Consider the following 26,139-nt stretch of genomic DNA (forward strand, 5'->3'; position numbering starts at 1 on the left):
CAGGAGGTAGATCGCCAGCCTGGATGCAGAGGGCAGGCTGGGAGGTAGCTGTGTCCTAGTAGGATGCTTCAGCTTTATCCTGGAGTGCTTCAGGTATCACCCTTGAAGGTAGGATGATACCCCTTTCCTCACTATACTGGCTAATCTATTAGCTCCACTCTTCAGAGGCAGGGGCTAGGCTCTTCCTGCTCTTATCTGGTATGCTGGCTGAATAGAGTCTGGACTGGGGTAACCCAGTCTGCTTCTCTTCTCATCTGAGCTAGGCTAAACTAGTCTCTAGCTGTTTTGGTCTTGTGCCCTGCAGACCCAGAGGGTCTGACTGGACCTGGTCTCTTCTCCCTCCTGAGAGAGACTTCTCTAGAACATTCCTGGCCAGGGGTTTTGTAACTCCCCTGGTCAGGTGGTGGCTGCTCCTCCAATTACATCTCAGCTTACATTAGACAGAATGCAATACAAGTGATTGGATGACAGATCTTGAATCATACAAAACACTTAACTCCTGCCTTGCCAGGCAGGAGCTACCACTGCAATGTCCCCTGTGTGATGTGATGACATGCTGTGGGACGTATTCGCAAGCACTCCTTCGCCATTGCATCGGCGAGGGTGTTGCAGATGTAACTCAGGATCAGTACAGGATAAGTAATGTCATGTATGTACACAGTGACTGCACCAGCAGCAGATAGTGAGCGCAGCTCTGGAGCTCGTTATCTCGTTATCTCTGTCTGTTGCTGTGAGAGGCTGTGTGCTGCTGCTGCTCTGAGCTCCAGGAATAATCTATCTCCACCTGGGGCCTGCTCTCCCCCTTCCCAGGGAGGGGGTGGGTTTCCAGGCATGAGCCAGAGCGGCAAGCCCCGGGCTCCTGCTTCCCGGGCCAGGCCGGCGGGGGGCAGGGGTAGCCAGGAACCGGCCAGCGCTATGGAGGACTCAGGGGTGAGACGTTCCACCAGGAATCGTAGCAATACGGCTCCTACTCTCCCTGGGTCTAATGTGACGCAGCGCAGCAAGAACCTGGATGTCGGTGTGGGTGACAGCGGTCCTTCCGGGGCTGGAGCTATGAAGCGGAGTGCTCACAGAGGTAAGGCTGACCATGCGGGGGGAGGCTGGGCGGTGCAGGGACCCCGGGAGTCTTTGTCCACCTATGCCTCCCGGGTCCAGAGCCACCTCTGTGAGTATGAAGAGGCGACCAAGACCATCAGGATGCTCCGGGAGGAGCTGCGATTTGCCCGCGCCAGGGCTGTTACAGCGCAAAAGAAGCGCAAGATGGAGATAAATGGTGAGATTAATCGCCTAAAAGAAGAGATTGCAAAGTTGGATTCCAGAAAGACCTTTATTTGTGATAATAGCGAACCGTTTAAAGAAAAACTTTTAAATTATGACAGATTCTCAGAAATGGCTGATAACAGAGAGCAAAGGCTGATGGGGTTGCAGCCTGCGAGCCAGGTGGAGGAGGAGGATGATGATGATGATGATGACGAGCAGCAGGACACACCTGGCGGCCTGCAGGAAGATCAGCAGGCCTCGTGCAGTGGGCCCCCTGCAGGACAGCCAGCAGTAACACCTCGCTCGGGGGAGGACAGTGACACCGGCAGCCAGGGAGGGGCGCTCATGGCAGAGATCCGGCTGCTCGAGTCCCCAGTGCACATGGAGAACTTTTCCTTTGGTGATGAACTCCCAGAGGAAGCCGCTGGGGGGAGCAGCCGGAGGAAGGCGAAGAAGACCAGGCCAAAGTAGCGAGAAGAGGTAAGATTCATCTTTACCCCCCTCCCTGTACACCCCCCCGGGCAAAGCGCAGGGTCAGCTCACTGTGCAAGCCCTGCTACCCAAACCCCCCCGAGTTCTGCTGTGGACCCGGTGCAAAGGTGCAGGGAGATTACAGGTGTGACATCTGATGTGGCAATGGGCTCCGTCTCTGTTTGTGGTAACAGTGGGGGAGCAGGGGAGGCATCGGCCGCAAGGCCGGACAGTCAGAACGGCTCGGCTGTGGCGATACCATCAAAATCCAGTGCTGTGGTGCGTCCCCCGGTGGGAGGGGGGGATAGCCCAGCACTGGTGGCAGCTTCTGGTGCCTCGGCGCCTCTTCATGCTGTTGCCGCTGATCACTTAGGTGGGGGGCGGCGGCAGTGTGGAGGGGTCGCTGAGGCTTAGGGCTCCGAACCTCCCAAACAGGACAGTAAAATTTTATTTTGTGTTGGTGTTGGGGATGATCCAAGTCCGGATACAGGTGAAGAAAAGCGAACTCAAGAAAGTGACCGTTCTTACGCGTAACGAATCACTATCTTGATTTGACATCATGACCTGGATAAATCGTTATGGAGAGGTACTGGGAGTACCGGAAAAAAATCGTGATGAGTATGGTATCTGGTCAGGGGCCTGGACCTTCATGGTGAAGTTGAGGCGTTCAGGTAACTCAGTCGCCCACATCCCTTCATCAGCCTTCCTGGGGGGGGATCGGATCCTGATCTTCTACCGGGGGCAGCCTAAGCTGTGTCACAGGTGCGGTGACCCCACACATTTCAGCGCAAACTGCACCGTGCAGAAGTGTGCGTTGTGTGGGGGTGTCGGCCATCTCGCTGCATCCTGTACAGGGCAGATTAGGTGTAACCTGTGTGGTGATCTCGGTCACCCGTACAGTCGTTGTCCTCTTTCCTTCGCTAATGCAGGCTCAGCCACAGCGGGTGAAAGCCATGAGGCTGAATCTGCTGGGGAGGGGACTAGCAGAGGCGGAGGAGTGGAAGGGCCAGGGAAGAAAGACAGGAAAAAGACGCCTGCCCAGCTAAGGCGTCTAGAGAAGCGTCAACAGGAGAGAGAGCGGGGGGAGTCTCGGGCTGCTGGGACAACCTCTGGAGCTGTCCTGGAGACCACACCTGTCGCTGAGGCCCCAGGGGATGATGTGCTGGATGAGGAGGTCAGGAGGATCGAGAGATAGGAAGGTGCCATGTCCTCAGACTCCTCCCATTATGAGAGTATGGATGAGGATAATAGGGCGTGGCTAGAGGAAAAGCGTAAGTGTGGCGCCAAAAAGAAGAAAAAGGGTAAAAAGAAGGGAGGTGTAAGATCTTCTCCCACCCTGACTAAGGTACCCAAGGAAGGTGCAACCGACCCCCCGTTGGTCGAACTTTCAAATCAATTCCTGGCCCTGGATGGAGCCTCTCCTGCCGATGGAGGGGCTGAGGGTGAAGGGCCAGAGGTGGCGGAGGGGCCTGCAGGGGGTGCCGAGTCTCCCCCTGGGGAGTCAGGGTCAGAGTCTGGCCCAGAGTCTGGAGACGAGGATGAGGGGGCAGGTCCTGGATCTGCCCCTGAAGCATCAGAGGTGCGGGAGATGGACACCACAATATGTCTAAAAAGGGGGTGTTCATATCCTGAGGGTGGTGGTAAGATGGGTAAAAAGAAAGCCGTCTAACTCAATCACTCATGATGGCGGCACCCACTCCGTTGACACTGGCGTCCATTAATGTCGCCAGCATTAAGTCTGATGCGGCTAGATTTGCGGCCTTTGATGCCATGTTGAAGCCGACATTTTATTTTTGCAGGAGACCAGGCTGCCAGATTTGGCAGCCGTGTTTAAAGCTAAGAGGGAATGGAGACACGGGCCTTCCTATTGGTCTCTTGCGGCCGAGCCGTATAGCGGAGTGGCGGTCCTTTTTACCGCACCGGTAGAACGCCGACGAGTTATTGAGTTAGAAATGGGGAGGTGCCTGATCCTGGATGTCCTCATGAAGGGACAAGAACTTTGCCTAATTAACATCTATGGTCCCCAGTCCAAGTGGGACAGGAAGTGTCTCTTTATGAGGATCAAGCCCTACCTTTTTACATGTCGGCAGGTGGTCTTTGAAGGGGACTTCAATGCTGTCACGAGGTCCCAGGATAGGGGAGGTTCCAGAGACAAGCTGACTTATGATAGCGTCGCTCTTAATAGCATAGCCAGTGAGGCTCGCCTGGTGGATGTCCACATCCGGCACACCCCAGGCCACGCGGGGTTCACCTATTATAGGGGTAGCTGCAGGTCTAGAATAGACAGGTTTTATTTAAAGGAGGAAGCCATTTCTTCAGCAGTGTCCGTTGTTGAGGTGGAGTTCTCCGACCACTGTCTAATTTTGTTCTCTCTGAATGTTACAGAGACCCCCCAGATGGGAAGAGGCTACTGGAAGCTCAATTCGTCTCTCCTGGAAGAAGCAGAGATAAGACAATCCTTTGAGGACTTTCTTCAGAGTGGTGGGAGATGCTCAAAAAAAGGGTGGCGAGATTCTTCCGCCAGCTCTCGAGCCTCAGGAGCCTGGACAGGTACCGCCTGTATCAGGGCCTGAGGAGGAAACTCGAGCATCTCGTCTCGACTGGAGGTAGTCGTGAGGACATCTCCAGAGTGAAATCCTTGCTGAAGAGGTGTCAGTACGATAGACACGCATCTTTGGTTTTTGAGAGGGATTACCGGAAATACCGCTCGCCCGACTCTTACAGAAACTGCAAGATGTCAGTGAATGGTAAAGTTGTCACGGGACTGGTTGACAGTACGGGATCCCTGAAAAGGTCCAGATCAGGGATCCTGGAGGTCGTCAGATCCTTCTACTCACACCTCTTGGACAGGAAGGATCTAGATCGGGATGTGATGTCGGCTTTCCTGGCTGAAACTGTCCCGGAGCCAGGAGTAGACCCCTCTCTTGATGTTTTGACAGAGATGATCAGTGAAGAGGAAGTCAGCCTGGCGATTGAAGGGCTCGCCCTCAAGAAATCGCCAGGTCCGGATGGCTTAACATCCGAGTTTTATAAGACCTTTAAGGACGCCTTGGTTCCCCTCTTGACTGAGGTATTCAATGAGTGTCTTTCCTCGGGCGCTCTGCCGAAGTCAATGAGGAGGTCTGCCCTGATCATCCTGTCAAAGGGTAAGGACCGAAACAGCACCTTTGCCAAAACCTTTCTGTCCGTATTGAGAAGCGCTATGGGACGCCAGTTCTCAATACGGACAGAAAGGTTTTGGCAAAGGTGCTGTTTAATCGGCTGGTGCAGTTTGCTACCCGGCTCCTTTCGGGGACCCAGCACTGCTCTGTTCCAGGCCGCAGTACATTTAGTGCTGTGCTTTGTGTCCGGGAGGCAGTGGAGCAGGGCAGGGCTGGTAACTGGAAGGGGTACTTGCTGTCCTTGGATCAGGCAAAAGCTTTTGATCGGGTTAACCACGAGTACCTCTGGTCTGTCCTTCTGAGGTATGGCCTGCCGGGGGAGTTTGTCGATTGGCTGAAAGTTTTGTACACAGGGGCAGAGAGTTTCCCGCTTGTGAACGGTTGGATTGGCCGCTCTTTTGAGGTCGGGTCTGGTGTTCGCCAGGGTTGTCCTCTGAGCCCACTTTTATACGTGTTCGCGATTGACCCATTCCTTAGGAGGGTTGATCGTGGGCCGTTAGTGGGAGTCGGGATGGACCGGGCAGCACCGGAAGCCACTCTAAGGGTGGTAGCGTATGCCGATGATGTCACCGTTTTTGTGTCCTCGAGAGGGGAGGCGCAATGGGTGATGTCAGAGGTTGACCGCTACTCAGAGGCTTCTGGGTCCAAAATCAACCGGGATAAGTGTGAGAGTCTCTGGCTGGGAGAGGGGGATCCAGGCTTTGATCTCCCGGACACTCTTCCAGGGCCCCAGGACTCCGCCAAAGTTCTCGGCATCGAATTTGGCCAGGGGGATTACCCCATGCAAAACTGGGACGGCAGGCTTAAGATCGCCACTCAGAAGGTGGACCAGTGGAAGGGTTGGTCTTTGACCCTCAGAGAAAGGGTTAATCTGATCAAAACCTACCTGCTCCCATTGCTGATATATCTGGGCAGTGTGTGCATGTTGCCAGAACCCCTCTGGACTCGGGTCTACAGTCTGTTCTTCCAGCTGTTATGGGGGAATAGGCTGAACCTTATCAAGAGGGAGGTTACTTACCACACGAGGAGACAAGGAGGGTTGTGTATGGTCAACCCTGTGGTGTTCCTAGTGAATACCTTTCTTAAGATCAATATCGCCAAACTCTGGAAAGAGAGGGCTCCTCCGTGGGTATACTCCTGCAGGGGATGGTTTCAGCCTTTCTTCCAGGAATGGGAGACAGGAGGACAAGTGAAGGATCTTCGTACACCGCATGGGCATCTTCCGGCTTACGCTACCCCGGTTCTGAAGGTGATTCGCCTGTGGGGTCTGGGAATGTGGGAGATCAGGACGTTGTCGAGGAAACTCCTTGACAAGAGGGTTCTGTTTGCCCGTTTCCAGAAGCCTCTGGCCCTCAGGGATTGCCCAAGTCGGGATCTGGGGGTGGGTTTAGGTCTTTTGAATTCTATCAGGATCCCCTTGAAGTTTTGGGACTTGGCTTGGCGCTGCTTCCACGGAAAGCTGTGTGTGAGGGACAATCTGAAGTGTAGGAGCTCTGAGGAAAGGGGTTGTCCCCGGGAGGAGTGCGGTGGCCTGCTGGAGAGCATGGACCACTTCCTGCTTCAGTGCCCCTTTAACACAGAGGTGTACAACCGGGTGGGCGCTTCCATCCATTGGCCCGGGTTGGCCGGTCTCTCCTATGCGGAGTGGGCCTATGGAGCATTCAGAGGCCTGGGTGGCCGGGACCGCTGCACGTTATTCCTAGTTAGTCTAGTGGTCAGGTACCACACGTGGAACGCACGGTGTTTAGTTTCGACGCAGCGTAAAACCCTCCCGGTGGATGAGGTGGTTAGGAACATTCTGGGTGACCTGGTGAAGGTGCGCTCTCTGGAGTATGAGAGGCTGGGCACGGGGAGGGCCTCTCTCCTTTGGAGGGGGTTCTCCTTTAGTGTCCCTTAGTCTGTCATCTCCTCTCCTGGTGTTGGGCTGATGCTGCACAGTAGATTTTTGTTTTGTATCTGAGCGTGTAGTGATGTAGCGGCTTGCAGGCGCCGAACCTGGGCTTTATGTGGTTTTGATTGATGTTGTTCAGATTTTATTTGTATTCTGTTTTTCTTTATGTTATGTTGTAAATACTGTATATATTGTATATATTGTATATATTGTATATATTGTATATAGTGGGGTTTGGGACATAGTGTTAGGTTGGGAGGGGGGTGATGGTGGTGGGATTTTGGGATTTATGAACTGACCTTGGACACTGGTCTGGACTACTTAACGCAAACTTTGGACGTTAGACCAGTGTCTGGGGGGAAGGGGAGGGTGCGGGCGAGGGATCTAGTTTAGTGTAGTGTTATGTGTATTATGTGTTTGTTATTATATATTTAAAAAAAAAAAAAAAACGGGTGTGGGGTGGTTTGTTATTAGAGGGTGTGGGGTGGGTTTATGTATATTTATAGTCATTTATGTTTATTTGTGGGTGTGGCTTGTCTTATTGTTTATTGGTTTGGTTGAGGATGTGACAATCGGTTGGGTGGAGGTTGTAGTATTTGGTGTTATTCATTTCGGTGTATTGTAAGTTATTGTTTTGCTAGGAGTGAATGTGGCTGGACCAGCAGGTAAGATTGTATATATTGTATATTATGTTTGGTTTGTATTGTTATGTTTTTTACTTTTATATAAAATAAAAGATCAGGATGTAACTCAGGATCAGTACAGGATAAGTAATGTCATGTATGTACACAGTGACTGCACCAGCAGCAGAATAGTGAGTGCAGCTCTGGAGTATAATACAGGATGTAACTCAGGATCAGTACAGGATAAGTAATGTCATGTATGTACACAGTGACTGCACCAGCAGCAGAATAGTGAGTGCAGCTCTGGGGTATAATACAGGATGTAACTCAGGATCAGTACAGGATAAGTAATGTCATGTATGTACACAGTGACTGCACCAGCAGCAGAATAGTGAGTGCAGCTCTGGAGTATAATACAGGATGTAACTCAGGATCAGTACAGGATAAGTAATGTCATGTATGTACACAGTGACTGCACCAGCAGCAGAATAGTGAGTGCAGCTCTGCAGTATAATACAGGATGTAACTCAGGATCAGTACGGGATAAGTAATGTCATGTATGTACACAGTGACTGCACCAGCAGCAGAATAGTGAGTGCAGCTCTGGGGTATAATACAGGATGTAACTCAGGATCAGTACAGGATAAGTAATGTCATGTATGTACACAGTGACTGCACCAGCATCAGAATAGTGAGTGCAGCTCTGGAGTATAATACAGGATGTAACTCAGGATCAGTACAGGATAAGTAATGTCATGTATGTACACAGTGACTGCACCAGCAGCAGAATAGTGAGTGCAGCTCTGGAGTATAATACAGGATGTAACTCAGGATCAGTACAGGATAAGTAATGTCATGTATGTACACAGTGACTGCACCAGCAGAATAGTGAGTGCAGCTCTGGGGTATAATACAGGATGTAACTCAGGATCAGTACAGGATAAGTAATGTCATGTATGTACACAGTGACTGCAGCGGCAGCAGAATAGTGAGTGCAGCTCTGGGGTATAATACAGGATGTAACTCAGGATCAGTACAGGATAAGTAATGTCATGTATGTACACAGTGACTGCAACAGCAGCAGAATAGTGAGTGCAGCTCTGGAGTATAATACAGGATGTAACTCAGGATCAGTACAGGATAAGTAATGTCATGTATGTACACAGTGACTGCACCAGCAGAATAGTGAGTGCAGCTCTGGGGTATAATACAGGATGTAACTCAGGATCAGTACAGGATAAGTAATGTCATGTATGTACACAGTGACTGCACCAGCAGCAGAATAGTGAGTGCAGCTCTGGAGTATAATATAGGATGTAATTGTACTGGATGAGTCCTTAGAATTGTATATAACCTAGTTTGGCCTTAGTAGCACAATCTTTAGTTATCTGTCCCCATATGTTACTATTGTTTCTTGAATGTATCTTTTCCCCCTTCCCTTGGGTTATGATGACGGATATGTCTGTGTCTCTATGAGACCTTTGATGTAATCTGTGTACAGTAATAATGAACCTTCCTGACTGTGTCCGGTCTCCTGTTATTGGAATCACAAGGAATCTTGTAGTATCCTCCATATGGTGAATAACCTTCAATTGTGTTTATATTGGACAAGCAAGATGTAAAATCATCATGGACTTGTCCCTATAGTATAAGCTCATATATATATATACATTGTGTACTATATGGGAAGAAGGTTCTATTGTTCTATGTAATAAGATGCAGCTACTGTTACAGGGGAGACATCAACTTTCTGACAGTTTTAAACCCTTTTGTATATAAGGATTCTGTCTATTGTTCTACACAGAATCCGGGGAGCGGGTCCCCCCTTCTTCCTCCTGATCTTCCCTGGTCATGTTCTTGGGGTATACTCTCTGCATTAGTGCAGTATTAGTCAGGATAACCGGGGTCATCACTAGGAGGAGGGTCAGCGATCAGCAGGAGCAGCGGGCAGGATCCAATGTGTGTGGGAAAAAAAGTTTTCAGCTTAACTATTGCAGGTTATGGTTGAGGGTGAGGGTCGGGTGCATGAGATTCCAAAAACACTGGTCCGAAATCCAGGAGTAACGTCCAATGAAAGAGAAAATGGGGGGTGGAACCCAGCACCCCAAAAGTAGTGAAAATGAGTAAAAACTAAATCTTTCATGAACACAAAGTAAAAAGGAGATCATAAAAGGTTATGTCCCCGTAGACTAATCAAACTAAGACTAATCAACTTGAACTGGATGACTCAAACACAGCAGCTGTGGGATGGTGCAGCAATTGTTTACTTCTGCCTGTCAGGGACAGCACAGTGGTTACATCATTCTCTGGAGCAAAGCATAACTAATGTAAGAGGAGAAGCACTGAGCCCAGGCAAAAGAGAGACAGTTTTTTCAGCAAAACCACTCAGATCAGGGATTAAACAAGATATGTTTCTGCATCAGTGTAGCTACAGCATTCTCAAGGTATGTTTGGGTCATAATGCACAAAACAAATGGTAGATTTCCTTTAAGTCCGAAATGCGTCACCTGATTTTTCCCACGTCCTCGTGTGTCTTGTATTTTTTGTAAATGGAGCCAAAACCTCTTATGATCTCCTTTTTACTTTGTGTTCATTAAAGATGTAGTTTTTACTCTTTTTCACTACTTTTGGAGGTCTGGATTCCACCCCCCCCCCCTCCCCTCTTTGAGACATGAGTCTCAGCTTTATATCAAGGTAATTGTATAAGAGTGAAGGTCTGGTCATAGTAAAGATGGTGGTTACACTCTCCGTCCTTAGAGGGTACATGAGAATCATAGATCTGACACATAGGAATCTGCTAAAAATAACCTGTGTATATGTCTCCTTGTAATTTTTTTCCCAGACTCATGACTCCACCCCCCTGCACCTGGCGGCCTCCGGGGGTCACTCCGAGGTGGTGAAGGTTTTACTAGAAGCAGGAGCATCCGCCTCTGAGGAGGATGCGGTGAGTGTACCATAGAGGGGAGATGTTTAAAGGAAACCTACCATGTGATATGATGCATTATGAAGCAAACATACCTTGAGAATGCTGTAGCTACACTGATGCAGGGTCATATCTTGGTAAATCCCTGAGGTTTTGCTGATAAAACAGATATAACATTCTGATAATGAAGCTCTGTCGCTTCTATGGCTGGTTCAGCGCTTCTCCTAGCACGTTAGTTATTCTCTGCAGGAGAGGATGATGTAATCACTGTGTTGTGCCTGAAGGCAGAATAATCAATTGCTGCACCATCCCCCAGCTGCTGTGTAGGAGTCATCCAGCTCAGGTCGATTAGTCATGTCTTGACTTATCTCCAGTTGTAATTACAAGCTCCCATGTGTAATGTGTTTATGTAGGCAGCCTGACTCAGCTTTCCCAAGGTCCTGAATGTTATACTTGTTTTTTCAGCAAAACCACTCATCTCAGGGATTAACCAAGATATGTTCCTGCATCAGTGTGGCTATAGCAGTCACAAGGTGTGTTTGGTTCATACTGCATCAAATCAAATGGTAGGTTTCCTTTAAAGGGGTCTTCTGACCTACATAATATCTCTAGAGATGTAACAGGGGACTTCAGGGGCTGCAAGGATTGGACATGTCTGTGCATCACATGCATTTCAGTAGCTATAGTGAAATACAGTACATAATATCCCCCGGGGTGAGGACCTGGGGTCATTAAAGCCTGTCCTTGTGTTATAGGAGGGGATGTCCGCCATCCACCTGGCAGCTAAGAACGGCCACACCAATGTCCTGGACGTTTTAAAGGGATGCATCTCCTTCCATATTACAAGCAGTAAGGTGAGATCTCCTGGAGTAATGAATATCATATCCACTATTTTATACATATTTATTCTCCTCTCTAATGTCTCGTCAATATCGACATCCTAAGAAAATTGGTAAAATCTCATAAAAAGGAACCTGTCAGCAGGTGTGGCCATAGAGACTGCAGACAGTGCTATGTACTGTCCCTGGAGAGATGTGTAATCAGACCTTTGTGTATGTTAGTAGCAGCAGGACTGTGATATATGGATTTATATTCCAGGATAGTAACTTTTAAAGTGCACTGGGAGTGTCCTCACACTGCTGTGTTCTGTGCTCTGTGTATTGCATTGTTCCACTGCCCCTTCTTTCTGAGTTAAAGCTGTAGTATTTAAAGGACATCTACCAGGATGAAGGATTGTAAAGCAAGTACGCTTACATACTGGTGTGTGCCCCCTCTGGCAGGATCTGCTCTTCTCTTCCTGATGTTTACAAAAAAGGCTTTTAAAACTATGCAAATGAGCATTAGGGGCTCTGGGCTCCATAGGTGTTAATGTAGCCTGGAGCCCCTCAGACTCATTTGCATAATTTTGAAAGTCTTTTTTTTTTCTTAAAAACAAGGATTTGTTAAGCTTAAAGAAGAGTGGACCCTCCCTCTTTAAACCTGGTGATAGATGTCCTTTAACTAAAACTGTAAAAAAAAACTCTATGCAGAGAACAGAGAGCACAGCAGTGTGAGGACACACCCCCTCTTGGTGAAGCTACAATATTTTATACAATGTATGATTCTAAATGTTCATGCCTGATCTCGCCCTGCAGACAGGATTCACCGCTCTTCATGTCGCCGCACATTTTGGTCAAGCGGATTTAGTCAGAGAGATTTTAACAAAGGTCCCGGCCACCATCCAGAGCGAACCTCCTAAATCCATAGCGGACATCGTACTCATGAAAGAACATGGGGGAGAGGTAAGGCTCCGCATGGGCGGAACTGTGAACGTGTAAAGGAAGTGATACAATGAATCCTAAGAATCCCCGATTCTTTCAGTCTGGTTACACACCCCTGCATCTGGCTTCTCAATCCGGTCATGAAAGTCTAGTACGACTTTTACTCAACTACCCAGGAGTCCAGGCAGATGCGGCCACCAGGCGTCAGGTGACTGTCTTCATTTTGTTATTATAATGTTCTAGAATATTAAAAATTTTGGTAGAAATCACAAAATATTGACTGTACTGTAGCACTGGTTAAGCAAATTCAGATAATGTATATTTCTATATTGTAAAAATCCATGCCTAGTCATTTCCTTAATCCTACCAAACAACTTTTTAAGTAGCTATTAGTGCTTAGTGCCAGGCAGCTGCTGGTAAAGCAAGTAAAACCATTTTCTACAATGTCGTGATCATTAGATTACAGTTCTGTGCAGAAAAATTTAAAATGTTTAATAACAGGGTTCAACTCCAATACACCTCGCAGCCCAGAATGGGCACACAGCGGTTGTCGGTCTCCTTCTAAGTAAATCTACATCTCAACTACATGTGAAAGACAACAGAGGACGGACATGTCTCCACCTGGCAGCTGCCAATGGTCACATTGAGATGATGAGAGCCCTTATTGGACAAGGAGCGGAGATTAATGTGACTGACAAGGTGAGTTACTTATAATTAAATGATTTAGATCAGAGGAGCTCCTCAGGGGCGGGGCTTGCTACTTTTAATTTATTAAATTGTCCCTATGCCATTTGTTTTTATGCAGAACGGATGGTCTCCTCTACACTTCGCAGCCAAGTCTGGATTTTTAGAAACCGTTCGCTTCCTTGTCGAGTGCGGTGCTAATCCCACACTAGAGTGCAACGATGGAAAGACGGCAATCCAGTATGCTGCGGGGGACAACCACCAAGAAGTGCTGAGCTTCTTGCTGAAGAGGAGCCATAACACCATTAAGCTAACTGAGGACAGGAAGGTAATTGTCATGCAAACCATTGTCACCGAATAATGATTTTGAGAGGTTTCATGTGGATTCAGAAATTTTGGGACCATTTGTGGCAACAAGTAGGTCCCTGAGTAATATAGGGTCTCAACATTACTTCTGCTTCTGTGTCGCTGACCATCTGTATATGACCAATGTCTCTTGGTCATATACAGATGGTCAGATATAATAGGATTAATCCAAGAGGTAGCAACCTTGTGTTCTCCATGCAACGAAGCCCACATCCCGGTAAAGGGGTGAAAACTAGGTTGCTTTTTTCTCCCAAAACCAAAGTTATTAGGCAACATAGTGGGGCAGATTTACTTACCCGGTCCATTCGCGATCCAGCGGCGCGTTCTCTGCGGTGGATTTGGGTCCGGCCGGGATTCACTAGGGTAGTTCCTCCGACGTCCACCAGGTGGCGCTGATGCGCTGAAGTCCGCCGAGGCCCGCCGGAATGCCCTGAAATTAACCGGCCTATTCCTAGTGAAGGTAAGTGCGTGTCCCACAACACTTTTTTTTTTTTTTTTAAATGCAGCGGTTTTAACGAATCCATCAGGTTTTCATTTGGCCACACCCCCGATTTCCGTCGCGTGCATGCCAGCGCCGATGCGCCACAATCCGATCGCGTGCGCCAAAATCCGGGGGCAATACAGGGAAAATCGGCGCAAATCGGAAATATTCGGGTAACATGTCGGGAAAATGTGAATCGGGCCCTTAGTAAATGACCCCCAGTGGGTCTACAACCTAGTGGGTCTACGATCAGTTAATCATGACAACTAGACTACAAAAGGTGAACAAACCATTGGTCTTCTACCACATACAGTAAAACAGCTGCCACCAAAGTGTCCTAGAACATCTGTACAATCTACAAACCAATCTACAGCCAATACGAGGTTTATGATCAACAATTGTCGATTTTTCAAATTGACATTCCACATCACATTATAATATTGCTTGACCATCTTTGATGTTCTTCACATTTTATGTTTTTTTTTCCAGTTTGTTTTTGACCTAATGGTCTGTGGGAAGCTGAACAACAACCGAATCATAGAAGAATACATCCTAAATTCTGCTGCACCCCTGGACACTGCTGTGAAGCTCTCCAGAGCCTTTTATATGACTGCCCTAAAAGAGAAAGAACGGGCACTCGACCTAATCAATGCTGCCAAGTACACCGAAACAATGGCCACCGACCTCTTGACGTTGGCATCTGGTAGTAAAAATGCCGGTTATATCCTCAGGGCAATAGACCATCGTGGCACAACCATACTGGACTGTCTCATTGAGTGTGAACAGAAAGATGTTGTTGCCCATCCAGCGGTTCAAAAATACTTGACGGAAGTCTGGTATGGAAACCTGGACTGGGCCACCTGGAAGCTGGTCCTTCTCTTCTTCACATTTTTAGCTTGTCCACCAGTCTGGTTTGTGTTTTCTCTACCTCTCAAGCATAGATTTAACAAAATCCCCATCATGAAGTTCATGAGTTACCTGGCATCACACATATTCCTTCTGGTACTCTTCATCCTCACCATCGTCTACCCTCCTTTGAGCCCCATTTATGAAGGACGAATGATTCCATCGTGGAATGAGTGGTTGTTGCTCGCATGGTTGTCGGGAACATTGGTCTCGGAGCTGACCCTCCAAGGTGAGAGGGCAGGACTTGCCTGGATACGGGTTTTTGTCCTGGGATTTTCCGCCGTTGCCTTTTTTTGCCATCTACTTGCATTCTTGTTTACAGAAATCGATCGCCTTCACTGCCTCTTTGCCAGGAACATCTTTCTTGGCATTGCCATGACTCTCTCATTTGTCCAATTTTTGGAGTTTCTCACATTCCACCACCTCTTTGGTCCTTGGGCGATCATTATCAGAGATTTGATCAAGGACCTCACTAGGTTTGCAGTAATCCTTGCCTTGTTTCACGTGGCCTTCACAATGCAACTATCTGCGGTCTATCAGCCGGTATATCCAGAGCCAATAGCCAATCAGTCAACAAATGGAACTAGAGCCACCAAAAATGAGACCGATATTCAGGATCCCTTAGACATCACTGTCCTCTTGTTCTTCTCACTGTTTGGCCTGGTGGAACCGGATTGTCTTCCGTCCTTAAGCAGGACACCACAGTTCACCTTTGTCATCATCCGCTTTGTTTTTGGGGTTTACCTGGTTGTCACATTAATAGTGTTGATCAATCTATTGATCGCTATGATGAGTGACACCTACCAACGGATACAAGCACAGTCGGACACGGAATGGAAATTTGGAAGAGCCACTTTAATCAGAGATATGACCAGGAAACCTGGGACGCCTTCACCTTTCAACCTCTTCACCAACCTGTTCTACTACATCAAACTGCTCTGCAAATATAAAGGTAAGATCGAAAATGGTCATCATTCATAGTCATGTTACATTGCCTGGAGACAAACCTGTGTACATTTTAGCTTTCATGAAAAACCTCTATTGAATCACAACCACTTTTTGAGAAAATGGCCAGTATGTGTATGACCCGAGATTGCCTTTTGCCTGCTGAGTAACCCAAGACAAGTCAAGACAAGACAAATGAGATAAAACCCATGAGCAGGGGTGGGATTAACATATGTTCAGGGGGGGAACTAACACGTAAGCAGGGACCGTTCACACTTGAGCAGGGGTGGAACAAGAATATGGGCAGGGGTGGGATAAGCTCTCCAGGTGGAAACAAATGGCCGGAAAATTAAATCGGGTATGGGATGGAGAGGCAAAGAAGGGCTATGATGGTACTAACTGTACAATCACAGTACGGTGGGCTACGTTCGGCAGGTGGTCCCATTTTGATATGTACCTTGGGGCCCCTGGTCTTTGTGTATTTTCCCCCTTGTGTTCAGAATGTGGAATGTAGAATGATTTCTTATTTCTATTATCATATGTGATCCAGGGAAGATGTGTTCTTCCAATGCCAGAACCCTAATGACTGAGGAGGACATGGATGGCTTCTCCGACACTCGCTCCATTGACATACTTGCTCACTCATCGTTTGGATGGCTGCAAACCACTGCCAAGAGGACCATGCAAGTGTCACCAGAAGGTAAGTTCTCCAGTTATGACCCCACCCGTAGACAACTCTATACTGAACTTGTCTAGAAGCAGTAATGATTGGTCGTCTTTTTGGGCAATGTTCCTTTTTTATCCTTTGATTGCATGGAGTAAACCCACAACTCATGCAGATTTAGTTGTGAGTCTCCGGAGGATAAAGTCTGTGTAAATTTATCTTTCAAAAGATGAGAAAAACATGGATGACATTTACTTAAAAACAGCGCCCCACATGTATTTGGGTTGTTACTGGGATCGGAGCTCGGCTCCTTCCTTTATAAGCAGCGCCACAACCTGCCCATAGGTCGTGTCCAGAGTTGCAGCTGCCATTATAACTAATGTGACTGGATTGCCTTACCAAACACAACCTGTGGAAAGGGGGGGCGCTGTTCTATTCCCTATCGCTGTTATATTTATGCTCATATTTAGCATAAAATGACAGCATGACAGGGTCATTCGCACTGGTCACTGGTCACTTAGGATGCTGTTTCCAGTCCTAATGATTTGTTACAATGTATAGATACTAGTTAACTGTAATAGAATGTGGCCGAGACCGGACAGAACTGCAACAGACCCTCAGCTGTGACAAGTAATTTAACGCCTTGAACTCTCAGACAACCCCTATAAATTGGGTTAATTAGGATTGTGACCTGTTATGTGCTGTAATCTACACATCACTGAGGACATTGGATCCCCATATACATCTCTATCATAAATCCCCTGAGATTGTGTGCCCCATTAAGGACCCCTATAACTGTCTACATGTAACATTTAGGACCAGAGACATAACACATTGTAATCGCTGCGCCTGATGTGACAGTAAATCGCTCCAGCGCCGGGTCAGGTTACTCCGACCTTCACTGCTGATCATCAGGAGACATCACTGGACAAATATGGAAAACCATGAGCACAACAGATACAGAGGAATAGTAAAGTGTGTGTGTATGTGTGTGTTGTATGTGTGTTGTATGTGTATGTATGTGTGTGTATGTGTGTTGTATGTGTTGTATGTGTGTTGTATGTGTGTTGTGTGTTGTGTGTGTGTGTGTGTATGTGTGTGTTGTATGTGTGTGTATGTGTGTGTATGTGTGTGTATGTGTGTTTATGTGTGTTTGTGTGTGTTGTGTGTGTGTTGTGTGTGTGTTGTGTGTTGTGTGTTGTGTGTGTGTGTTGTGTGTGTTGTATGTGTGTGTTGTATATGTGTGTATGTGTGTGTATGTGTGTTGTATGTGTGTTGTTTGTGTGTTGTGTGTTGTGTGTGTTGTGTGTTGTGTGTGTGTGTTGTGTGTGTATGTATGTGTGTTGTATGTATGTGTGTGTATGTGTGTTTTATGTGTCTTGTGTGCAGTGTTGTGTGCAGTGTTGTGTGCAGTGTTGTGTGTAGTGTTGTATGTAGTGTTGTGCGCAGGTGTAAGGTGTGTAGTGTTTATGTACATGCAATGTGTAATGTGTAAATGTAGGTTTTAAGTGTATGTGCATATTGTATTTATGCTGGTTTATGTGCACACAATGGGGAAAATTTACTTACCTGGGCCTGTCGCGATCCCCGATTCGGACGGTCCGCCGAGGATGAAGTCTGCCGCGTTTCATGAAGATCGTGCTCCCGAGTTCCTGCATCCGTCGCTTCCCCGCCAAGGTCCGCCGGAGTTCAACTTCTTCTTCCCGGTGCTTGTAAGTGCGTGTCTTACGACATAATTCTAAATGTTAAATCTTGCGCGTTGTCCGAATCTGTCGAGTTGTCCGACAACCGGCCCCCCGATTTGTGGCGCCGTTGCGCTAAAATCCCATCGCATGCGCCAAATTCCCCAGTTAAATGCGGCGCAAAACGGAAATCACCGGGAAACCCGACGAAAATGTGCTCCGCAGACCCTTAGTAAATGAGCCCGAATGTGTATATCCATGTGTAAAGATGGAATGTGTGTGTTGTGTGCTTCACATGTACATGTGTGTAGTGTGTGCTTCACATGCACATGTGTGTAGTGTGTGCTTCACATGTACATGTGTGTAGTGTGTGCTTCACATGCACATGTGTGTAGTGTGTGCTTCACATGTACCTGTGTGTAGTGTGTGCTTCACATGCACCTGTGTGTAGTGTGTGCTTCACATGCACATGTGTGTAGTGTGTGCTTCACATGCACATGTGTGTGGTGTGTGCTTCACATGCACATGTGTGTGGTGTGTGCTTCACATGCACATGTGTGTGGTGTGTGCTTCACATGCACATGTGTGTGGTGTGTGCTTCACATGCACATGTGTGTGGTGTGTGCTTCACATGTACCTGTGTGTGGTGTGTGCTTCACATGTACCTGTGTGTGGTGTGTGCTTCACATGTACCTGTGTGTGGTGTGTGCTTCACATGTACCTGTGTGTGGTGTGTGCTTCACATGTACCTGTGTGTGGTGTGTGCTTCACATGTACCTGTGTGTGGTGTGTGCTTCACATGTACCTGTGTGTAGTGTGTGCTTCACATGTACCTGTGTGTAGTGTGTGCTTCACATGTACCTGTGTGTAGTGTGTGCTTCACATGTACCTGTGTGTAGTGTGTGCTTCACATGTACCTGTGTGTAGTGTGTGCTTCGCATGTACCTGTGTGTAGTGTGTGCTTCGCATGTACCTGTGTGTAATGTGTGTGCTTCGCATGTACCTGTGTGTAGTGTGTGCTTCACATGTACCTGTGTGTAGTGTGTGCTTCACATGTACCTGTGTGTGGTGTGTGCTTCACATGTACCTGTGTGTGGTGTGTGCTTCACATGTACCTGTGTGTGGTGTGTGCTTCACATGTACCTGTGTGTGGTGTGTGCTTCACATGTACCTGTGTGTAGTGTGTGCTTCACATGTACCTGTGTGTAGTGTGTGCTTCACATGTACCTGTGTGTAGTGTGTGCTTCACATGTACCTGTGTGTAGTGTGTGCTTCACATGTACCTGTGTGTAGTGTGTGCTTCACATGTACCTGTGTGTAGTGTGTGCTTCACATGTACCTGTGTGTAGTGTGTGCTTCACATGTACCTGTGTGTAGTGTGTGTGCTTCACATGTACCTGTGTGTAGTGTGTGTGCTTCACATGTACCTGTGTGTAGTGTGTGTGCTTCACATGTACCTGTGTGTGGTGTGTGCTTCACATGTACCTGTGTGTGGTGTGTGCTTCACATGTACCTGTGTGTGGTGTGTGCTTCACATGTACCTGTGTGTAGTGTGTGCTTCACATGTACCTGTGTGTAGTGTGTGCTTCACATGTACCTGTGTGTAGTGTGTGCTTCGCATGTACCTGTGTGTAGTGTGTGCTTCGCATGTACCTGTGTGTAGTGTGTGCTTCGCATGTACCTGTGTGTAGTGTGTGCTTCGCATGTACCTGTGTGTAGTGTGTGCTTCGCATGTACCTGTGTGTAGTGTGTGCTTCGCATGTACCTGTGTGTAGTGTGTGCTTCGCATGTACCTGTGTGTAGTGTGTGCTTCGCATGTACCTGTGTGTAGTGTGTGCTTCGCATGTACCTGTGTGTAGTGTGTGCTTCGCATGTACCTGTGTGTAGTGTGTGCTTCGCATGTACCTGTGTGTAGTGTGTGCTTCGCATGTACCTGTGTGTAGTGTGTGCTTCGCATGTACCTGTGTGTAGTGTGTGCTTCGCATGTACCTGTGTGTAGTGTGTGCTTCGCATGTACCTGTGTGTAGTGTGTGCTTCGCATGTACCTGTGTGTAGTGTGTGCTTCGCATGTACCTGTGTGTAGTGTGTGCTTCGCATGTACCTGTGTGTAGTGTGTGCTTCGCATGTACCTGTGTGTAGTGTGTCCTTCGCATGTACCTGTGTGTAGTGTGTGCTTCGCATGTACCTGTGTGTAGTGTGTGCTTCGCATGTACCTGTGTGTAGTGTGTGCTTCGCATGTACCTGTGTGTAGTGTGTGCTTCGCATGTACCTGTGTGCAGTGTGTGCTTCGCATGTACCTGTGTGCAGTGTGTGCTTCGCATGTACCTGTGTGCAGTGTGTGCTTCGCATGTACCTGTGTGTAGTGTGTGCTTCGCATGTACCTGTGTGCAGTGTGTGCTTCGCATGTACCTGTGTGTAGTGTGTGCTTCACATGTACCTGTGTGTAGTGTGTGCTTCGCATGTACCTGTGTGCAGTGTGTGCTTCGCATGTACCTGTGTGCAGTGTGTGCTTCGCATGTACCTGTGTGCAGTGTGTGCTTCACATGTACCTGTGTGTAGTGTGTGCTTCACATGTACCTGTGTGTAGTGTGTGCTTCACATGTACCTGTGTGTAGTGTGTGCTTCACATGTACCTGTGTGTAGTGTGTGCTTCACATGTACCTGTGTGCAGTGTGTGCTTCACATGTACCTGTGTGTAGTGTGTGCTTCACATGTACCTGTGTGTAGTGTGTGCTTCACATGTACCTGTGTGCAGTGTGTGCTTCACATGCACCTGTGTGTAGTGTGTGCTTCACATGTACCTGTGTGCAGTGTGTGTGCTTCACATGTACCTGTGTGTAGTGTGTGTGCTTCACATGTACGTGTGTAGAGTGTGTGCTTCACATGTACCTGTGTGCAGTGTGTGCTGCATTAAAGTGAAATGTGTATCTAAGCCCCTCTCTCCTCCCAGCAGGTGGGATACGCAGGAGCCACCCATTCTCCGGCCCAGTACATGTGGATGAGATCATAGACTGGCCCTCGGTGGTGGTGAGGTTCATGTCTCTGAAGGGAAGGACGGATGGAGTCTGGAGTCTGGAGAAACCCGTCATCCCTCACATCATGGAGACCCACAAGAAGTCACTGACCGACCAGATGATGAGGACACAACTACACAATGGACACATCCCCATGTGTAGTCCAGGACTAACTTAAAGGGGTTGTCCACATTGAGCAAATAATTCATGTTGTTTGTGCATTGAAAAGTTACACAATTTTCCAATATACTCCTCTTAGATTTCTAGATCTCTTCTTGGTGTCATTCTATAGGAAGCTTCCTGTGGATTCCCTGGTCATGTGATGTCACACAGGTGCACTGCTCATTATATCCCCGATATGTCGCAGCTCTTATTAGTCTCTATATTACGAGCCATGCACCTGTGTGACATCACATGACCACGGACATAACGAGCCGTGCACCTGTGTGACATCACATGTCCAGGGACATAACGAGCCGTGCACCTGTGTGACATCACATGACCAGGGACATAACGAGCCGTGCACCTGTGTGACATCACATGACCAGGGATATTAGGAGCCGTGCACCTGTGTGACATCACATGACCAGAGATATAACGAGTTGTGCACCTGTGTGACATCACATGACCAGGGATATAAGGAGCCGTGCACATATGTGACATCACATGACCAGGGACATAACGAGCCGTGCACCTGTGTGACATCACATGACCAGGGACATAACGAGCCGTGCACCTGTGTGACATCACATGACCAGGGACATAACGAGCCGTGCACCTGTGTGACATCACATGACCAAGGATATAACGAGCCGTGCACCTGTGTGACATCACATGACCAAGGATATAACGAGCCGTGCACCTGTGTGACATCACATGACCAGGGATATAACGAGCCGTGCACCTGTGTGACATCACATGACCAGGGACATAACAAGCCGTGCACCTGTGTGACATCACATGACCAGGGACATAATGAGCCGTGCACCTGTGTGACATCACATGACCAGGGATATAAGAAGCCGTGCACCTGTGTGACATCACATGACCAGGGATATTAGGAGCCGTGCACCTGTGTGACATCACATGACCAGGGATATAAGGAGCCGTGCACATATGTGACATCACATGACCAGGGACATAACGAGCCGTGCACCTGTGTGACATCACATGACCAGGGACATAACGAGCCGTGCACCTGTGTGACATCACATGACCAGGGACCTAACGAGCCGTGCACCTGTGTGACATCACATGACCAAGGATATAACGAGCCGTGCACCTGTGTGACATCACATGACCAAGGATATAACGAGCCGTGCACCTGTGTGACATCACATGACCAGGGATATAACGAGCCGTGCACCTGTGTGACATCACATGACCAGGGACATAACAAGCCGTGCACCTGTGTGACATCACATGACCAGGGACATAATGAGCCGTGCACCTGTGTGACATCACATGACCAGGGATATAAGAAGCCGTGCACCTGTGTGACATCACATGACCAGGGATATTAGGAGCCGTGCACCTGTGTGACATCACATGACCAGAGATATAACGAGTTGTGCACCTGTGTGACATCACATGACCAGGGATATAAGAAGCCGTGCACCTGTGTGACATCACATGACCAGGGATATTAGGAGCCGTGCACCTGTGTGACATCACATGACCAAGGATATAACGAGCCGTGCACCTGTGTGACATCACATGACCAGGGATATAACGAGCCGTGCACCTGTGTGACATCACATGACCAGGGACATAACGAGCCGTGCACCTGTGTGACATCACATTACCAGGGACATAATGAGCCGTGCACCTGTGTGACATCACATGACCAGGGATATAAGAAGCCGTGCACCTGTGTGACATCACATGACCAGGGATATTAGGAGCCGTGCACCTGTGTGACATCACATGACCAGAGATATAACGAGTTGTGCACCTGTGTGACATCACATGACCAAGGTCAGGTTTTATCCCCAGGAAGTAAACAATAAAGTTTCCCGGTAAATGACATGAAGCAGAGATCTAGAAAACTGTGATAAATTGATACAGAAAGTTTATTGGAAAATTTTAGAACTTTTTATTGCACCAATAATATCAAATTATTTGCAGGAAGTAGACAACCCCTTTAATGTTCCTCATGATATTTCACAAGTTTATTGATAGATACAAGAATCCAGAGCCAAGTCATAATGACCGAGGGTGGAGAGTATCGGGAGGAGATCTCAGACTCAGCTCATCCTTATGTATCGCAGAGAAAAGATGCCGCTTATCTCTTCATACTCTGGTATTAGACCCTCACAGCAGACGCCTGGTGTTCCCTACACAGATACCAGATCATTTAAGCCCTTCCATCTACTGAGCTGAGGGCTGCTGGACAAACATGTTCCAGGAGTCGCCATAATGATCACGTGGTAAGGACAGCCAATAGAAAAAAACGATTTTCCTGCTTGTCAGGAGAGGAGCGCAGCCTCTGCAGTACATGGTAGTATAACCGAAAAAAATCCACCTCTATCTGCAAACAAAGGTATTATATTGTCTGTTGTCAAAGGAGGAAGGAGTCTGATTCTGGGCAGAGCCTTTTCCCATCAGATACCAGCGATAATTTTATCACGAGTATCTTTCTGGTAGTTGAAAGAGTGAAGGAGATTGATCCTTCACTCCAGCAGCTGCCAGAGTGGGAAGGAGACTGATTCTGTCTAGAACCTGTCCTCCAGTGGCTGCCAGAGGGGAAAGGGGATTGATTATATTCAGAGACTGCCCCCAGCAGCTGTCAAAGGGGAAGGAGACTGATCCTGTTTAGAACCTGCCACCAGTAGCTGCCATACGGAGGAGACCGATTCGGTTTGGAGCCTTTCTCCAGCAGCGGCTAGAGAGAGTAGACTGAAGAAGACCGAAGACCCTACTGCAGCAGGAGACTGATCACCAAAGTGATCCACAGAAATGTAAAAAGTGAAATATAATTTGAAAATATTGGATATTCCTGTTCATCCTTATACAAACAGTAAATATAAAGTTTCTATTTATATCAAATTCTTACTGTGTTTATAAAACTAACCTGACATTCCCTGATTGTAACAATTGTATCCAGCCAACCCAATGGGCCACTTTTATCAGAACCAGTGCAGTCTGTACTATGTGCAGTTACCTGTATAGTGTGCAGGAGGCGCCAAATTACTGGAAAGTCGCTCCATGTCTGGCGCCCCCTGCACTATTTTTTTAGTGCACTTTGTTGATGCTGCAGAACTGTGGCGCACGTCAGTAATAAATGTGGCGCAAACTCGGGCTAAACAGTTAGAGCCCTTCAGTTGACATTTTATTCTGTCTTATCGGACACAGAGAAGCCGCGACACAGAACTGGCGCAGACTTTATAAATACATGTGCAAACACTGTAATAAATGTGGGTTATTCTGTCCCCAATTCCAAACACTTTCCTGTTCTGGTTTCTGCTACATTGGGGGTCATTTAATAAGGGCCCGATTCGCGGTTTCCCGATGTGTTACCCGAATATTTCCGATTTGCGCCGATTTTCCCTGAATTGCCATGGGATTTTGGTGCACGCGATCGGATTGTGGCGCATCGGCGCTGAAGTCGGGGGGCGTGGCCGAACGAAAACCCGAAGGATTTGGAAAAACCACCGCATTTTAAAGAAAAAAAGTGTTGCGGGACTTGCACTTACCTTCACTCGGTCCGGCTTGGTGAAGATCAGTGCATTCCGGGGAACTTCAGCGCCACCTGGTGGACGTCCTTAGTGAATCCCGGCCGGACCCAAATCCACCGCAGAGAACCCGCCGCTGGATCGCGAATGGACCGGGTAAGTAAATCTGCCCCAATGTATAAGTCTGGAGTCCAGGTTTGGTTCACGGAGAATTACCTGAGCCAAGTGTAATAAATCTGAAGCTGGGAAAAGTTTTCGTGTTTCTACGCGATTTGGCAGCAAGCAGAGAACTTGAAAATTGCAGAGAATAGAAACGTAGCAACTTTGTATCCTCATGGAGAGTGACCCATATAGCAGCTTTGTACCACGCGGGATTATCCCCGTAACACTGCACACACCAGGTGAAGCTTCCTCATCTGTGACTCAGATGTAATCCCATTATGGGAAGAAACATCATACGGAGATAAAATCACGGATCATTTATTATGTGATGTTCACTTTCTGCCATTGTTTCCCCAATGTTGGCGCCTGGGATTTTTTCTATTTTTATAAAGAATCAAACTCTGGGGTATTATACTTGGCTCCGTATATTCTGTGTCGCCTGACATGAGAGGGACTGGAAAAAAGGAATTATATTTCACTGTCCTGCTGCTACTAACAACATATAAAAAAAAGTCGGATTACACATCTCTCCTGGGACAATACCTAACACTAACTGCACAGATCACAGCAGTGTGAGGACATGTACCTAGTGCACTTGAAGAGGCTACAATCCTGGAATAAAAATCCATATATCACAGTCCTGCTGCTACTAACAACATATAAAAAAAGTCTGATTACACATCTCTCCAGGGACAATACCTAACAGTAACTGCACAGAGCACAGCAGTGTGAGGACACACATCCAGTGCACTTGGAGAAACTAAAATCCGCCAATATAAATCCATATATCACAGTCCTGCTGCTCCTAACAACATATATAAAGGTCTTTTTGCAACTTGTCTGCATGAGAGATTCCAGCTTCCCCAACCTATTTGATGAGTTGGACTTGTAATACATTTAAGTTGCCGAAATCAGTAATAGGGTCCCACCTCTGATATGCAGCCTATAGACCCCCTCAGGGTCCAGGGTCTGGTATTGATGAGCGGAGCAATGTTAGTTGGGGTTCAGCATTACCAGTTTTTGGTTAAGCCAGAACCAAACTTATGCTGAAGCTCAGACTCGGATCTGGGGGAGCACAGACTGGAACTTTGTGGTTCGGTTCCGCTCAACTCTAGTGATGACTGTTACCTCTGCACTTCCTATAGCTATTCCCCTGCACATGAGGTTTAGTCCATTGCTTGGTAATTCCCACTCGGAGACTTCCCTAATAATGATGGACCATCATCTTCTCCATTGCCATCACCTTTGCTTCAAAGAGGATTTGATTCAAGGATTCGCGAACCTGACAAAACCTCTGATGGATGAGCTTCCACATAAGTCTCAATTTCAACAAGTCATCACTAGAAGATCCTTAAATCTCCATAATCACCCGGCGTGAATGGAGGATCTTTTATCTCGTCCTTGGCTCCTTGGTCTGTGACCATACATGGAAGTAATGAGCCGGGATGTCATCGTATGGGAGGCTGAGAATC

General features: G+C 47.6%; 1 protein-coding gene across 2 annotated transcripts in view; it reads left to right on the top strand.

Moving 5' to 3' along the window:
* The window catches only part of LOC140132387 (uncharacterized), an 84,500-nt gene extending 60,540 nt beyond the window's left edge, over positions 1 to 23,960 (top strand). Inside the window, exons 20-28 of one of the 2 annotated variants that reach the window (XM_072151098.1) lie at positions 10,249 to 10,350; positions 11,085 to 11,183; positions 11,964 to 12,110; positions 12,190 to 12,297; positions 12,591 to 12,788; positions 12,895 to 13,101; positions 14,110 to 15,478; positions 16,022 to 16,171; positions 20,768 to 23,960. In XM_072151098.1, coding sequence (XP_072007199.1) covers positions 10,249 to 10,350; positions 11,085 to 11,183; positions 11,964 to 12,110; positions 12,190 to 12,297; positions 12,591 to 12,788; positions 12,895 to 13,101; positions 14,110 to 15,478; positions 16,022 to 16,171; positions 20,768 to 21,009 — 2,622 coding nt within the window. In that variant the 3' untranslated portion in view covers positions 21,010 to 23,960. The remainder of the gene's footprint in view (positions 1 to 10,248; positions 10,351 to 11,084; positions 11,184 to 11,963; positions 12,111 to 12,189; positions 12,298 to 12,590; positions 12,789 to 12,894; positions 13,102 to 14,109; positions 15,479 to 16,021; positions 16,172 to 20,767) is intronic. The other variant, XM_072151097.1, reaches the window with a different exon arrangement.
* The last annotated feature ends 2,179 nt before the right edge of the window (positions 23,961 to 26,139 follow it).

Source organism: Engystomops pustulosus, chromosome 5 (assembly GCF_040894005.1).
Source record: "Engystomops pustulosus chromosome 5, aEngPut4.maternal, whole genome shotgun sequence".
In the NCBI taxonomy this organism is placed as follows: domain Eukaryota; kingdom Metazoa; phylum Chordata; class Amphibia; order Anura; family Leptodactylidae; genus Engystomops; species Engystomops pustulosus.